We start from the raw sequence: 17,420 nt of genomic DNA, 5'->3' as shown, positions 1-17,420 counted from the left end.
ATGGGAGGAACTCATTGCAGGGCGCTTTGCTGCCTCACAGCTCAGGACGTTTTAGAAACGTTTTTGAGGGATGAGCCCGGTGCTGTCTGTACTTGGATTTCGGGGACTCCACTGAGCCGTCAGCTTGCTGACTGTGAAACCCGAGTCCTGCTTTCTCACTGTCGTCATTTGTATTTGGCATGTGAACGAGTGGTGTGTGAACCACAGCAGCACACTTGCCTCTGTCCCCACATTTCTGCCCTGCGCCCTTCAGAAAGCCCTCGCATGGCTGCCAACTTAGAGGCCATCCAGAGAGAGCACCGGCCAGGCTCAGGGCACACAGTAGGTGCTCCATGAATGCTGGTTTTTAAACTTTTTTTTTTGTACATTTCTTCTTTTGCCTTTTATTTTTAACATGACCCTCATTTCTGTTTAACCGAGGAGACCAGCATAAGTAAGCAATCAGAGCAGTGGTGCCATTTGCCAGTTGATGGTTTTCATTGTATCCCAGCTCATTGCTGTCAGTTTGCTCAAATCCTGCTGAAAAGAGGTTAATCCCTGCCATGCCCTTCCTTTAGGAAGAACCGTGGTGACTCTTTGACCCACGAATGAGCTGGAAATCAAATTGTGTTAATTCAGAGTCTGGGGATTTAGATTTGTCGTTCTTGAACTTCTTATGTCAAAGATCCCCTGTAGTACTGTGAATGAATTTCAGAAACCTCCTTTTAATCCTAAATTCTTTTCCTTTGACATCTCAAAACTAGACCTGTAGTCCCTTCTCTGTATCCTACAGCCTTCTATATTGACTTCCACATAATTAGAGAATTCCACGTAATTACGTCTCATCCTTCCATTCTCTCTAGTTGCCTGCCCTTTTTTTTTTTTTTTCTTCAGAACTAGTTTTGGGGGAGCTTCAGACCTGAGAAGCTGCTGAAGACCCCTGGACTATTCTGAGCAAATGTTTCCCAGGCTGATAGTAGCTCTTCATTGGTCTTTGGTTTTCTTTCAGAAGGACTTCACGGTTTACAACACTGAGAAGTGAAAGTTAGTAGAAATTCTCGTGTCTTTCTTCAATTCCAAACTGAGAAGTTGCTTAGCTCATGGTATCATGTCCATCCAATCATTGTGATGCTACTTTGCATTTCTCTTCTGGTTTTGGTTTTAAATGCAGTTTCAGGACTCTAGCACTTAGAATACCTGACTGTAACAGAACGTGTGCGATGTGCAGTGGTTGTGGGTGTTGCCACGACATGCTCCAAAGAAGGATATTCTCTTATTTTCCTAGAAGATACTTGTTATGGGTTGAATTGTGCACCTGCCAAACTCATGTGTTGAAATTCTGGTCCCCAGTGTCTGAAAATGAAAGTTATTTGGAGCTAGGGTCTTTACAGAGTTGGTCAAGTAAAAATAAGGCCACTAGGGTGGACCCTAATCTAACAGGACTGATGTAATTTGAATGTAGAGCCAGACACGTGCCCAAGGAGAACCCCTTGTGAACATGAAGGCAGAGCTCAGAGTGATGTGGCTTCCAGGCAAGGAATGGCTTAGAGACGCCTCAGAGACCACCCGAAGCTGAGGCGGGCATGGAGAAGATTCTCCTTTGGGTACCTCAGAAGGAACCCACCTGCTTACACCTTGCTCTCCAACTTCTAGCCTCTAGACCTGTGAGGTGATGCCTTTCTGTTGTTTATGCAGCCCAGTTTGTGGTACTTTGTGACAGCATCCTCTGCAAACTAACACCGTGTTGACTAGGGAGGGCCTCTCTCACTGATGCAGAATAAAAAGCTCCATCAGCCTTTTAAATGGACGGCCCCACCCCCTCCTTGGACAGTCCCACTGGCAAGGAGCCCCACGTCACAGAGCAGCCTTTGCACGTAAATTGTCTTCCTTATTTTGGGTGCTCTTTACAGTAGCCTAGCTGAGCTTTTCAGTTTAAAAATCATCCTTTTTTTAATACTTTAATAGAGAAGCATTCTTTGGTGACTTTGTATTTCTTTGCCATAGCACCGAACATCTGAAAGTTTCTATTTGATATTTTAGTTGAATAAAGAATAGATTTATCATTTCTTCTTCCATGCGTGTTAACTCTTTTTGAGGGAGTTGAGTGTAAAATTCCTGGGCAAAAATTGGGACTTCATCGAAAAGCAGCCGTTAGTGGTGGTGGCGTATGATTCCAGCCAACGTCTGTCTTCAGTCACTTCGAATAACTAACTCCCCTCCATGCAGCATCTTATGGAAATTACCAAGCAAATGTAGGGAAAATATTTGTGTAAGCTAAAGAATCACAGTGGTCGTCATCTCTCAGCATCTCTGCATTTGTTTATTTTTAAGAAATTTCTCACAGATGTATGTAACACATGGATATTTTCTCCCAGATGTTTCCAGGAGGGGCCCCTAAAACCATATGGAAAATAATAGGCACAAAAGGCTTCTTTTTGATTGCACAGAATCAATGGAGTCTCTTGAGGGGCAGTGTTTATACTTGGGGAAAGGAAACAATTAGAATGTTTTTATTTTTTCCAGGACTAGCTGAGCCCAACGCAAGTCCGTACATTTGAAGACGATATGTGTTGTGTAGAGTACCCCAGTGCCTGCACTGGTCCTCTCCAGAGGTGGGCGGCAAAGGACAATGTATTAGGGTGACAAGGGGACTTGGTGCCAAGGGTGTAATGGGGACCAAGACAAGCGTAGTCCTTGCTTTCCAGATCTCACTGGGGATTATAGAATGGGCACACGCAGACACACACACATCGTGCAGCTGAAGGTGTATGTACCAGTATGTTGAGTGTTGGAGCAAACTTGGAGGTCTAGAATTTGCTGGGGGGAAAATGTAACAGACAGAGGGACTCCCCCCTTCTACTCTTACACAGAATGATGGCGTGAACGGAATGCCCTGAATTCTCATTTCCTCTGCCCTTCCCTACCTTCCTCATTTGTTAAGCATCATTACCTGCCAGAGACTCTACTGATGGTACAGATAGAAAGTTTAATGAAGCACTATGAATCTCTTGGACTTTCCTTCTTAAAAAAATCATCTGATTTTTCTTGCACACCAAATCTGAAGTCCTCCTTTTCTGCAAGCTTTTCTCTGAACCGGTCCCAGCCTGCATGTAACAGCTACTGTCTGCTCAGTCCTTGTCTTCACACCGTGTGCTGTGTGTTTGCACAACAGAGGATGAGCGTTTCTTTGTTTGCTGGTTGTTTAATTAGGTATGTTTTATATAATACTGCCCAGTTCTAAATATCTGTCTCAGGTAATCTGCTCCCAGAGGCAGAATAATGTCATTTGCTACAGCTTTGAATGCAGTACTGTGTGCATGTGGTTCTGCAATTTGATTTTTTTCTGGTAATGCAGTTTTTAAGTTAGATTATTTTGTTCTTTCCTTTGGGACTTTGGTGAATTCCTGTGTCAGAGATTATAGGAACTTAATCATGTTAGTTGACATTTAAACTGAAACTTCACACAATCTGTGTTTCTGAATAGGTAGGACCAAAACAAAAACAAAACCGCTGCAGGAAAATGGGAGATTGATTAAAGTAAGAACAGTGGAGGCTAGAAAGATTTATGGAAGATCTAAAACATCTAGCCCAGCCCTATAATGAGGCACCACCCTTATTTCAAGTATGTTTTTATAGAAGGAGGCAGGGAAAAAATCGAAGCAGCTCTAAGTCTCATTTTGGGATCTCCATCTTACTATCCATCTTACTAGCTGTGTGAGTCTGGGCAGGTGGTTTAAGCACATCTGTTAAATGGGGCTAGTCACACCTTGCAGGCTTGTTGTGAAGATGGAATGCAGTAATATTCTCTGCTGATGTAGTTTTCTGTCAGGAGATGTTGCTCCTTTGAAGTTTTCCTCTCTACCCTAACACCCGGGGCTTCCTTGTTCTCGTGGTGAGATTTAGCTTTGGAGGGTATGTCTTTGAGCCGGTTGGTTTCATTTTGATGGCGTTCCTTTTTGATATAGTGTCATGACTTTCCAAGTCATCTGTGTACTGAGCGTGGATACAGTTGCTTTAAGTGTGTGTATGTGGGAAAGGGGAAGATTCCATTTTCAAACTCGATGTGCGATAATCTATTACTTATATATGTTTCCTATACAAGAGAAAAGATTGAAGCCCCCCCTTCCAATCTGTGGTCTCAAAGGGAAACCATACTAATTTGAAGTTAAAATAATACTATTCTAATTTGGTATATGGTGTGTATGCATGAGCTTTTTTGTGTGTCTTCACGAGGTTGTGTGAGTCTAAGACTGTGTTTTCCAAAAGCAGTCATCTTATGTAACAGACTTCGTTTCCATGCTCAACCTCTAGATGGCAGCTTTGTATATCTATCAGTAACTCTTAGGAGGTCCAGTTGAAAATTAGCTGTCCTTTATACATGAACATTTGGTAGTCAGTGGTGCCTCTGTGTGTGTGTGTGTGTGTTCCTGTAGAAGAAACCACCATGTGACTATTACCCCTTAAAGTAAAGAGATTCTAAATGACTCATTCTTTCTCTAGAACTTCCTTCCTCCCACCCTTGTATGATGGGTTATTTCATACCCATTTTCCTGCAGAAACGAGCATGCTCCGTTACCCTAGCCTCTGTTTAAACATTACCTTTTTACCTTGCTTTCTGACCTAAAGCATCAGGCTCTTTGCTTCAGCGACAGCTTATCTGAGGATGCTGACAAAAAGATGGGTGATTTGGACTGTCCAGCGTGTGCTGAGAACCAGGCAGTCTTACTTTTCCCTGTTGGTGCAGTGTGCGTTTTTATCTGTTGCAACAGATGAATCCATTTTTCCTGGTTTCAAGCTTCCCCTCCCCTCCCCTTCTCACCCCTTGTTTGAAATAATATTTGATTTTGCCTTCCTGCCAGTTGGTTGGAGTGCTGGTCTCAATGCCATTGACATTTCAGAGAGGAAATAGCTTTTTCCTTCCTCGGAGGGTGTTACACTGCTCTGACTTCCATGACTTGGGTGGGGGGAAAGTGGGGGAGAGGATCTTACTTTCGGAATTGCTCCTTAGCGGTTCTGTAAAATAAACTCCTTAAGAAATTCTCGGACTCTTTAGAATTCATGTAATTTTTAAATTACTGAGGTTTTTTTCTTGTAAAAAAGTTAAATGAGAGTATTTGCTGTTAGATTCTGGTTTAAGTAAGTCAGATGCGTTGATTAATGGACTCTGATGTGACATAAGGCAGCCTTATATTATTTCTGTAACTTACTCCTATTTCTTATTTCTCTTTCTATTCTTTAGTCTGCATAGTGAAATTTAGAGTTTTGTTGATCGGGTATACCAGTTGATTTGCCAATTTCTAAATATAAAATGAGTTTATTTTTTAGAAGTCTTAACCAAAATTTTGCTGTTACCTAAGTCTGAAGAAAGGGAATAATTCAGCAAGGAAACTCCACTTATGTACAGGTCTCTTCATCATGAGATAGAATAGTAGCAAAGAAAAAAACTGACAAATGACCTAGAAGATTTCTTGAATTAGAATACTTTTCCATAGTTTCTTATCAACAGTAACAAATGTTCGCGTTTTCCCTGAGTGTTGCTCATCCCGGCGATTAATGCCGCTTTCCCCCCGGTGCCGTGTGTTACAGTGTGCTGCCTCCTCTCTCCCTGGTGCCTGGCATCGTGGCTGGCACGTAACAGGCACTCAGTCGGTATCTGTTCCATTAAAGACCATGTAACTTAATGTGCCAAAGATGTCTTTGTCTAGGCTTCCTGATATTTCATGAATTCAGTCTCCTTTAAAGTAAAAATGTGGGAAGTTATCTGATGTGATTGGCAATACTGCTCTTTAGACTAGTATTACTGCTGTGGTCCTCGTTATTTTAGGACCTTCCCTTCCCCGGAGGTGAGTGCTGCAGGCTGTAATAGGTTCTGGTTCATTTGTTCGTTATGATCAGGTCCTTTTTGAAGAATTGATTAGAAGCCTACTTCTGAAAACCTAAGGGGCGTGTGTGTGTGTGTGTGTGTGTGTGTGTGGCGCCGTGGGGGGAGAGGAAGTTCTTTCCTCCTTCTCCCCTTTCCTTCCTCTAGAGAGAGAGAGAGCGTGAAAGAGAGAAGTGCCTTCCTCCCCCTTCCCCCCTCCCTGCCTCCCCCGAAGTTGCTGGTCACTGCGTGCACCAGGGGGCAGTCCAGCATTGTGCTTAAGGTATGGGCTATGGGCTTTGCTTTAGAGTCAGGCAGGCTGAGTTCAGGCTGAGGCTTTGCCACTTACAGCAGTGCACGACTGTGCAAGTCATTTCTAAGTCTTAGTGTTTTAAGAAAGTATAATGACAGTGCCTACTTCATTGTGAGGAACAAATGATAATGCAAAGTCCTTATCCCCGGGCTTGGCCAGTAATAAACGCTCAGTAAATCTTAGCTACAGTCTGGGGGCTGCCAGTTCGCATCTTCTGGTTCCTCAGTCACGTTCCGTCCCTCTCACCGGTACCCAACCCAGGCATTTACATTCGTCTCCTGCACAAGGATCTGTCATGCACAAGGACCGTCAGTGTTTGGTTAGCATGCATCGTTGTGCAGAGTCATAGCTTGCTGTGTCCAAATAGGAGATTAATGTTGCCCTGCTGTGGTGACCCTGGGTCCTGAGTATTGGAAAAAATGGGAAAGTATCCCAAGTTCCTCCTTCATTGGTGATCCGGAAAGGCGCCGCTGCATTGAACTGTGAGGTGCATCAAGCATGCAGACCTGCGTCACTGTTGGTCCCAGTGTACAAGGTGACGTTGCAACATGCCGCGAGAGCCTGGTGTAGGGAGGGGCAGAGAAGGACGGACACAGACCCCAGAAGCTGTAAGCTGGCCCACAGACATGTTTGGTTTGGCTTGAGTAGCACCGGAGGCAACATTTTAAGATGGGACAAATCTGAACGCCGAATCCCGCCTTCCCCTGTGCAGCTGTTTATAGAGCTGAAAGGTGGGTGCCTCCTTTAGATGGGACGTGTGCTCTTGCTTGACCGCAGTCTCCACCATGCCCTGTTCACCCCCACCATGATGACAGGTGACAGCTGCCACTTTACTTTGTATTTTCACTGTTGTTTTTCCCATAGAGGGGAAGCACTCCCTTTTTCCTATAAGTCTATCAAAAAGTAAAAGTGCAAAGAAGGAAAGAAAGAAGGAAAGAAAGAAAGAAAGAAAGGGCGGGCTACATGTTTTAAGGAAAATGAGACCAAGCTTATTTTCCTCTGGGCAGTGAGGGTTCTTACCAGTTTCCCTCATTTTGCTTACTTGCCTGGTCTCTATTGACATTTGACTCTGTAATCTACACAGACATGGAAGAGACGTCATTCACCAGAATTACTGTGCTCTGGCCGTATCTTTGTGTAAATGAAGATCTGCTGAAGCTTGAACGCTTGCAGTTGGCCAGGAGTGGTTAGGGATCAGTTTTCCTGGTAGCACTTCAAGAGCAAAGGACCACTTCCTTTGGCCCTTGCTTGTCTCCTTTTGCCTGTGGATGGCAGCCCGTTCTCCAGACTTTCATCATATCCCTCTGTCTTCCTATCGAAGCATAGTGAGGCAAGTCTTCTGCACAGGTCTGTGAGGGCATGTTTCTTGAGGTGCCACAGTCCTTCTTTCACTGTGAACTCGACCCTTGAAATGCGCTGTTGTGTGGATTAAAGCTAGGGAGTAAACTCTGGTCAGCAGAAGATTTATAGTCTTATGAATGAGTAAACCCTAGATCTTTGGAGGTCGATTTAGAAAGAACAGTACTGTTAGATTCTGAATGTTTGTTTCAGTGGGGTGGAGTGAGTTAGTAATAGCATTTCCTGGTCCAATAGGAAGTGGGTGAATTGCCAAGCCATTGAGCTCACCATTGTTGACTCAGATTCAGAAATAAGATTAGAGTTGGGAGGCTGTCGAGTAACCCTGGAATCAGGGCTGGTTGTGATTCTGCTTGCTCTTGGCTGGTGAGAAGGCTGTGAGCTGACTTCTGTGGTCCCAGGCTCCTGAATGTGTTGCTAAACGATGTATTGCTTTACATGGAGGCAGTGCTGGAGGAGATACGGCGATGGGTAGCAGTCTGCCCTGTGATAGGAGCATCGCCCCTGTCGTGTGAGAGGTGGGGTGTTGGAGAAGATTGCAGATCCTTGCTCATGATTCCCAGGCTGGTCCAGATGTGTGGCTCTGACTTTGGGCTGATTCAGAGTGAACGGAGGGTGTTGTAGTTTAGGTAGAATTTTAAGACTTAACCAAAAGAAGGCTTGTAAGTCATTTGTTTCTTCTCTCATCTGGTGGGTGGAGAGAGGGCCTTGGCAGATTTTCTAGAATTTGCTAAAGAATTTTGTCCATCAGTGATCAGATATTAATTCCAGAAGGGGGAAGGAGGCCACTTTGATGCTTTACTCAAGAGGAAAAAGGAAATGGCCATGACGTCAGAGCCTGTGTGTCAGCCCGTGGCCTGGCCTGCTCTGTGGTGGAGGTGTGAGTTTTCAGTGCTGCGTGAGTGTTTTGTGGGTGGGGTCGTGCACATCAAAAGCACCTGTGGCTCATTCCTTTTCCTTGTTAAGCTTTCCATACCTGACCTTTCCCTCCATAATTTTGACCCTACCCCGCACTGGACATCCGTTCCCTCCACCCACGCACCCCTCATTGGCCCCTGTGCTAACAACTGCTTTTTGGAGCACTTACTGTGTTTCTGACACTTGAAATGCCTTATACATAGGTCACTTCACCTTCACAACAACCCCACAATAAGGTACTCTTATTAACTGCATTTTAAAGAACAGTATAGAAACGCTAGTCAGGATAACTAGTGAGCTTAAGGTACTGATGAGAAGTCGTGTATCTGGGCTATTTAAAACGGTTTTTATTGAGATGTAATCACGGCAAAATGCATGAATTTTAACTGTATCTTACTGACTTTACACACACATGCACACACACACACACACACACCCCCGTGTATCCACCCAGGTCAAGTTATAGAACATTTCTATCGCCCCAGAAGATTTCCTCATGCCCTAACCAGTCACTGCCCCTACTCCTTCCTCAAGACAAAGTCACTGTTCTGTCTCTGTCACCATAGAGGGACCTTTGCAAGTGTTTGAACATCATATAAATCGAACCATACCGTTTGTAGTCCTTTGTGTCTGGCCTCTTTCCTTCATTATCACGTCTACGAGATTCATTCATATTCCATGTAGTTGGTTCTTTTTAATTGTTGCGTGGTGTTCCCTTGTTTAAATATACAACCGTGTATTCTCTTATTAATGGATGGTTGGTGTTTTGGTGGCTGCAAATTTTGGCCGTTACGAATTAAACTGAATATTCTTGGGTGTGTCTCTTGGTGGACATGTGTGCTCACTTCTCCTGGGTGTGCATCTAGAGGGATTTAGTTTCAGTAGACATCGCCAAAGTGGTTTTATCAAGTTGCTCTCCCATCAGCAGTGGATGAGAGTTCCGGTGACACCACGTTCTTGCTAGTCCTTGGTGTTGGTGGTCTTTTGAATTCTCTCCATTCAGAAGGGTGTTTGTCTTACTTCCTTGTGGTTTTAATTGCATTTCCCTGATGAGTCATCATGTTGGTCTCTGTTTCTTATGCTCGTTGGCCGTTTGTGTGTCCTCTTTTATGAAATGCCTATTCAGATCTTTTACCCATTTTGTGAACTGGGTTGTTCACTTTGTTCTTACTTATTTTTTTGGCATTCTTTGCATATTCGGGATAGGCGTCTCCTCGGAGATATAAACTGTGCACGTCTTTTCTTACTTCATAGTTTGCCTTTTGGCTTTCCAAAGGGTTATCTTTTGATGACTGCAAGTTTATTTTGGTGAAGTCCAATTTGTTCTTATTGTTTAAGGTTAGTGCTTTCTGTCTTCTTTTACAGAGCTCATTGCCTTTCTCTCTCTCGGGTATTTTGAGGTAGGAAGAAATGTGGAGAACCACTGCTGTAGAAAGTAAGCCACAGTCACAATGGACGTTACTGGATGCCTGATTTGGGGCTGGATGTTTGCCTGGAGCAGCCTTCTGAGTCCTTACAATCATGAAGCACTCTAGGTTTTACAGAGCTCTTAATCGTTCGACCTCATTTGATCCCAGGCAGGAGCTCACTAAAGGCCTTGTGGGAGGGCCTAGTCCCTTTTGATGGCAGGGGACTTGGGTGGTCAACTTGCGCTCTCTGGGGGCTGCGGTGTCTTCCCGTTGGCAGTGGCCTTGTGCGCAAGGGTGAAGCATGAGGCTGCTCAGTTTGGACCCTAGCTCAGTAACTGTGGACACGGTACTTAACCTGTTTTAGCCTTAGTTTTCTCATCTGCTAAATGGGATAATGAGAGTTTAGCTGCCTCTTGCTGTAGCTGTGAAGACGAAATGATTCTACATCCAGTGCTTAGCACAGCGTCTGGCACACGACGCTGGGTTGTTAGTGTTGTAGGTGTTCTTTGATTATAGTGTTTGATAGGATCACAATTCTTTTTTTTTTAATTGAAATATAGTTGATTTACAATGTTTTGTTTGTTTTAGGTATACAACATAGTGATTTGATATTTTTAAAGATGACACATCATACAAAATTATAAATATTGGCTGTATTCTCTGTGCTGTGCATTACATCCCTTTGACTTACTTGTTTTATATCTTGTGGTTTGTACCTCTTAATCCCCTTCTGCTGTTTTGTCCCCCCGACTCTTCTCCGCTCTAGTACCCACTAGTTTGTTCTCTGCATCTGAGGATCACACGTCTTTGCAGAGCTACAAAGAGCTCTCATCATTTACCCCATTTCTCTTTCATTGTGTCATATTTTCCTTTTCTCATCCCACACTCCCAGCTCAAGAGTTCTCTCTTTCCCTCTCTCTCTCTCCCTTCTTTTGTTATGAAAAGCCAGATGCATTTCAGACTTGAGCTAAATTGGTACCCGAATGAAAGTGCGCGTCTTACGGGGACTGGCAGGGAAAGTGTAGGGTCATTGAGAGTTTTGCTCATTTTGTTTTGTTCTGAGGGTTGGTGACTAGTAAAGACATAGGGATGGTGAATGTGGGAAGGAAGTTACTGCTTGATTCCAAAATAAAGAAAGTTGACCCATTTACCTTGGTTCTAGGAATTTCACACATGAGAGATTTATGTAATAGTGGTTTAAATTATAACACAGGAAAAGACACTTGAAGCTGAATGAGTGTTTTCTAGATGCCTGGAAAGATAGTACGATGATCCAGATGTACATACATGAGGCTGAGAAGGTTTTCTGAGCTTGGGATGATAGGATCAGAACCAAGTGTGTTAAATCTACTTTATTCGGTTTTCTGCCACCCCCTCCCATACAAAAAAGGGGAACAAAACCACATGTGGAAAGAACTTATATTTTGATACTTCTTCTCAAAATGAAAACAAATCCTGTTGGCTTTCCTGGTTCCTAAGGCCAAGCAGCCCACCCTTCACAGCCCCTGCATTGGTCTGAACTTCCTCTTTGTGGCTCTGGGTGGAAATTTCACACTGTGTGCCATGAAGTTGGTGCGACATCTGCGAGGTCCCTGAGACCTGGGCATGCAAGGCAGCTACTGCAGTCTGACTGTTTGCTGGTGAACACCTAGCAGGAAATGAACCGGAGACACGTTGACTGGTGCAGAGAGGAGCTCTCCCCCAGTGCGGAGAGGAGGGTATCTTTGCTCTTCAGGGCAGGGGGAGCAGGAAGGAAAAGGTGGGGGCAGAGGGACCTCTCTGTGCATTGGGATCACCTGGGGAGATAGCGAGAGTCCAGGTTCACAGGCCCAGCCCTGAAGTTCAGGTCCAGTAAAGTGGGGCTGGGCTGGGAATGTCCATGTTAAGGGACTGCCTGACTCTGGAGCCTGGGGTCCAGGCCCCACACCACCTGGGGCAGCACTCCCAGGTCTGAGCCCGGGGACTGGAGAGTTCTCCAGTAGTTCTCTGCAGTCTACTTACTGGATTACAGACTTGTAATCTCAAAGCCGTCATAGCTTTGTGCTTGGCTCTTTGAAAGATGCTTGAAGAGGAGAATCAGTCCACTGAGCCGCCAAGCCACAGGGTCAGCTCGGTGGGGCCAGGGCTGCCGACAGTCTGCAGACACCCCACGGGCCCGATGCGCTGGATGTGCTGACGCTGGTGGGAAATGGGCGCCTGGGCCTGAGAATGTGAATTTCTGAGAAGCAGCAGTGCTTGCGGGTCTGGGCTCCTGCTGCTCGGGCATCGCTGAGCTCCTGTGTGTCGGTGCCGAGCTCCCCTGTGACCCTGAGCAGTGCTGTGGACTCGGGTGTAATCGGACCCTGATTAGTTCTCACTCAGTGGACCTCTGCCTCCCTTTTAGGCGTTCTCTAACTTTTCAAGTTTAAACCTCCTTTAAAATGAGGGTTTGAGCCAGCAATCCTTAACATTTTGTGGGTCATGACCTTCCTTGATAACCTGATAGACAGTTTCGTTTGTACGGAACAATGCATGTACATTTGGGGTGGGGGGAGGGTGGCTTATGGACTTTCTGGGGCCCATCTGTGAGTCTTAAGTCAAGAACCTCTGCTTTAGGGAGCCTCGAGGGCTTGTAGCCCCTTCTCCCAAGTTCGTTGTTACGTCACACACCTCTACTTGTGTGGCATCTGTGACGAGAACACAGCAGACACCATTCGATATTGTAGCTGTGCTTTCTGGAGGGTTTGTACTCAGTTTGAAGGAGCAAGCAGATTCCAAGGAGAGAATGAAAAGAGCTAATGCAGGTAAAGAACTTAGCACCTGACATGGCAAAGGTTCACTTAAAAAATACTGTTTGCATTTCATATAATCAGAACTATAACACCCATTACCCTCATAAAGGTTTTTTGTGCCAAAAGCAGTTTAGAAGCATTGGACTGGATGATAGACCGGGGTCCCTCCAGTTTGGATGTTTGCTCCTCTTTTTATCCAGTGCAGTAATTCGCTTCACTTCGGTACGTGTTTACTGTTCTCCTGCCAGGAGTAAGGTGCTCTGGTGAGCGTTTTGGAGAAAAGGAATGAATATGATCTCAAGGAACAAACAAGCGTAAAGGAATCCCTTTGCTCCCCATGTCCTTTCCCTGCAATAGAGTCCTGTCTTCTGTGTCGCTTCCTGCCTCCCTGAGGGAGACGGGCTCATTGAGAGGGATTTGGGGCGACGGCTTTGCTTTCTGAGATGGGAAGGGGGCTCCGGACAGTGGAGGGCTGGGCCTCTCTGTGTCTCACCAACCCCAGCAGCCTCTCCCTTGGTCGCCTGAGTGTTTCTTCGAGGCTCACCTCCATCATGGTCTCTGTGCCTGTGGCTCTGGATTCACATCCCTGTCCTCCTTTCTCTGCAGGCCAGGGGTTATCACCATGCAGGCGTTGTCTGAAGAGGACCGGAGGCTCTGGATGGAAGCCATGGATGGCAGGGAACCCGTAAGTAACAGTTCAGGGAAGCAGAGCAAGAGTGAAGGTCCCTTGTTTTCTGTTGTTTCCTTAGTGCCGTGAGTTTTGCTGTAGCTCTAAATAAACCCTTGGGCTCTTGAGACCAATGTATCAAAGGGTCTTTTTCATTCCTGGGCTGATGCTTGTGGATATCAATACTGCTTCTGTGTGGAGGGAGTCCCTGGACTTTGGCCTCTCAGTCTGAGGTGTGGGTTCAGTGTGATACCACGCCAGAGCCCCGCCTTCACCAAGGCAATGGCAGTGGCCGGCGGTCTTAAGAGGAGGCAGAGTCCAGTCTGGCTCACTGCATGTATATTGGTGCCTCCATGAAGCAGGGTGCAGAGCGCTACCTCACATCCATTTTAATGGGATACGTGAATGTAACAGTGTGTGCAGATGGTGCCGTGTCTTTTCTCGTCGCCCACTGGTTCGGCCTCCCATTGCCGTCATTCACCCACATCCCATTATAAGCAAGGGGGTCGTCAGGGTCCATGAAAGGACGTATGTTTAGTAATGTGATCCCTGCTCCCATTTCAGAGATGCTGGTCTCTTCCTGGGTGATGTAATCTTGTGGTTGTTCTGCATCTCGTGACATGTACAACCCACGTAAGAGCCTTGGGGAAAAGTCCCTGGAGGCAGAGTATCATCTTAATTTGATGCCAGGGATCTCAACTCCAGTGGATCAGCAGATCTCAAGGTTACAGAAATCTTAAGAGTAGAGTCTAACCATGTCCCACCAGTAAATGATAAAAAGAATCCATGCCGTCAGAGGGTCAGTAGTGATCACTTGCAGAGGCCCTGTCAAAAGGGGGAAATGTGTGCAAGGGACGTGAGACACGGCCTCTGCTGACTTGTAGAACTGTCTGCATGAAACAGGGTATCCGGTCTAGATGATTCCAGTTCATTCACGTGTCTCTTTCCCAGCGTACCCTGGTTCGCTGATCTTTGTTGATTTCATGTCCTTTTCTACTCAGCTCTTTTGTATACAGACATGGAACTCAGCACACTGTCAACTGAGCATAAACAAATAACTAGTGTTTGCATAACAGTTAATAATACAGAGCAAGATATATGCAAGTTTACAAAGCTAAAGCTCTAAGCTGTTCTTAGAAACAATGAACAGTACATATATGTAAATTAAAAAAATAAATACAATGGCTACCAAAAAAGGGGGGAAAGCACTGTCTTTCACATTAAGTGTTAGCTTTTTATTTTTCCTTAGATGCTATTTATTCAGGTGAGGAAGCTTCCTTCTGTTTCTGTTTTTCTGATTCTTTTATCTTAAATGGGTGTTGAATTCTGCCCAGAGGTTTTCTGCATCAATTGATATGATCATGTGATGTTTCTTCTTTAGCCTCTTAATACGTCATTACACTGATTTCCAAATATTGAACCAGCCTTGTATCCATGGAATAAACCACACTTGGTCATGGGTCGTGACATTGCTGTTTTTTCACCGATACTTTGTTGAAGATTTTTGCATGTATGTTCATGAGGATGTTAAATGTAATTATCATTTCCTGGACTGTTTTTGTCTCGTTTGGTACTGTGTTAATAGTGGCTTCATGAAATGAATTGGGAAGTATTCCTTCCTACTCTTATTTTCTAGGAGAGATAGTGTAGAGTAAGTGTTAATTCTTTCAATGTTTGGTAGAACTCTCCAGTGAAACCATTTGGGCCTGGAGATTTCTTTTTCAGGAGTTTTTTAAATTACACATTCAATCTCCTTCATAGCTATAGGGCTATTCTAATTATTTCATACTTGATGAGTTGTGGCAACTTGAGGTTTTCAAGGAATTGGTTCATTTAATCTAAGTTGTCATTTATGTGCCTAGAGTTGTTCATAGTATTCAGTTATTATTCTTTTGATATCTGCAACATCAATAATGCTGTCTTCATTTCTGAAAAAAAATATAGAGCAAGATTTAAAGAACCATTTAAAGATTTAGGCACAGTTTGCTAAGCAAGTTATTTAAACATTGTTTAATCTTAATTCTTCTCCTGGCCTAAAAATACAGGAGACCCCTGGTTTTCCCTGAATACGTTATTTGGGATAGAAGCTCTCCCAAGAGCAGACAGGCTTCTCTACGTTCAGGACTTTGTGGGCACAGTAGCTGTGTGATGTCAGAGGCCTTTGAAAGCAGCTTCCTAAGTAGACCTTTATATCTTTGCAGTTATCACTTCCCATTAGTTGAGCACTTATTTCTGTGTCAGGCCCAGTTTTGGTACATGACATCTCTTAACCCACTGATTCCTCTTAGTACCTTACAAAGGAAGTGTTATGGTTCCATTTCACAGATGAGGAAACCAAGGCTTAGAAGAGGTTCAATAACTTGCCCCATGTTGCACAGATAGTAAGTGGTTATATTAGTAGGGCACGGGCCGGACTGCTATCACACAGAGACTTCAAAGTACAGTGGCTTAAATAAAATGGAAGTTACTGTTTCCGAGCCCATAAGTGAGCAGTCTGTGCCCAACAGGGTCGTTCTGCCATCCTCACCCCATGGCTTCCCACGTTCTTCCATTCATTTCCATTTTCCAGCCAGATGAAAACATGTGGGACCCAGATGGTACACACATTACTTTCATGGGCCCCCAAACCATTTTGTGGCCACGTCTGTCTAGAGAAGGCTGAGCGTCTGCAACCATTGGCTCAGCCGGTGCCCAGGGCATCTTAGCGCTTTAAGGAAGAAGAACACAGATACTGCTGGGTGAATAACAGTTTCCACCACAGTGGCAAAGCTAGAATTGAAGCCCACGCCTGGCTTCAAATGCATTTTGTTTTTATTTTTAATAGAGATAAAATGTCAAATTGCTGTCTAAGAATCCTCACTCAGTTCATTTTTCACAGTACCTTCTCTGACCCTCTTCAATGTTTCTTCAATTCGTAGGGGAGGAAGCACATTCCTGTCGAGGCAGACTCTCCTTGGTATGAGTGGAAAACTCACTACTGCTCTGTGTGTATGTTTCTCCTCCAAGAAGCCGGAGTTCTAAACCCGCTTTACCAACTGCTTTTTAAGCCTCCCCTCCTCCCTCTCCCACCACTCAGTGTGTGTCCTCTGTCTGCATATACTGGGTATCTTTATAATAAACTGCTTCACTTTTCCCGTAGATTAGCATCTGGCCTGTGCGGATGGAAAGCATGCTGTCGAGAGAAACATTTCCTTGCTCCAGAATGTGCACAGTGAAACAAGTGTTTCACAAAATAATTGTTTTCTTACTCATAATATCAAATTATTTCCTCACAGGATCGTATAGCTTGCACTGAGAAGCACACCTCCGTGTGCCTTTAAGTTTCCTAACGAGAGAGATAAATACAGGGCAAATGATGACTGCGTTCTCAGCAGAAGTGTTAGGCCTCATTTTGCCTCCCGTTCTTGAGAGCCTCTAGGGAACATTCCTGGGGCTGTACACCCAGTAGACAATTAGCAGCTCCAGTTTTAATCACCATCTCCCTAATTGGTTAAATCTGTCCTCTTGGGAATTTTGGCTTTGGTAAGGACGCAGAAACCTCTTTCTCTGGCTGGTCTTGGAGTATTCCCAGTATTTCAGGGAGATGTTAATGGCAGCATCTTTCTTTTGTTTTTATACTTACAGCTCAATTGTTCTGTGATTGATTATTCAGTGCTGGATTTTTTTTTTTTTTTGGAGGGACAGGTACTTTTTGTTTCCATTCTTTCTGTTCTTTCATTGTTTGATAAAACCTCAAGATGGTTAATTAGAAAAAAAAACCTAAGTGAACCCTGAACCAGTTAATTTTTACAATACTTTAGCTAATTGTTAAAGAAATTATCGTTTTTAGCATCTAGTGACATTCTAGTCTAAAGAAATGTCGAATGTCTTTATGTTATTGATGGATATATGATGGAGGAAGAAATTAGAGTTGTCTCCATAGTGTGCTTTATGATTTTCCTCTTTGTAATGAATCTGAATTCAAATGAAGGAGACTGAATTCAATTGTCTGAGAAGAAGCTACCTTTATTGGCTTACATAACTGAAAAACATTGGGGTTTAACAGTCTGTCCCATCTGAATTCAGCAACTTCCATAATATATGGAGTTGGTTTCTTCTTGTTTTGTTGGTTTCTTCTTTTGACTTCTTTTCCAGCAGGTTCTTTTTA

At 44.3% G+C, this 17,420-nt stretch overlaps 1 protein-coding gene across 4 annotated transcripts in view; it reads left to right on the top strand.

The window, feature by feature from the left end:
- The window catches only part of ARHGAP26 (Rho GTPase activating protein 26), a 411,458-nt gene that overhangs the window by 144,321 nt on the left and 249,717 nt on the right, over positions 1–17,420 (top strand). For all 4 annotated transcript variants that reach the window (XM_031671891.2, XM_072955787.1, XM_031671880.2 and 1 more), the window contains exon 11: positions 13,213–13,291. In XM_031671891.2, coding sequence (XP_031527751.2) covers positions 13,213–13,291 — 79 coding nt within the window. The remainder of the gene's footprint in view (positions 1–13,212; positions 13,292–17,420) is intronic.

Source organism: Vicugna pacos, chromosome 3 (genome assembly GCF_048564905.1).
Source record: "Vicugna pacos chromosome 3, VicPac4, whole genome shotgun sequence".
Classification (NCBI taxonomy): domain Eukaryota; kingdom Metazoa; phylum Chordata; class Mammalia; order Artiodactyla; family Camelidae; genus Vicugna; species Vicugna pacos.
This window is presented reverse-complemented; position numbering and strand designations above follow the sequence as displayed.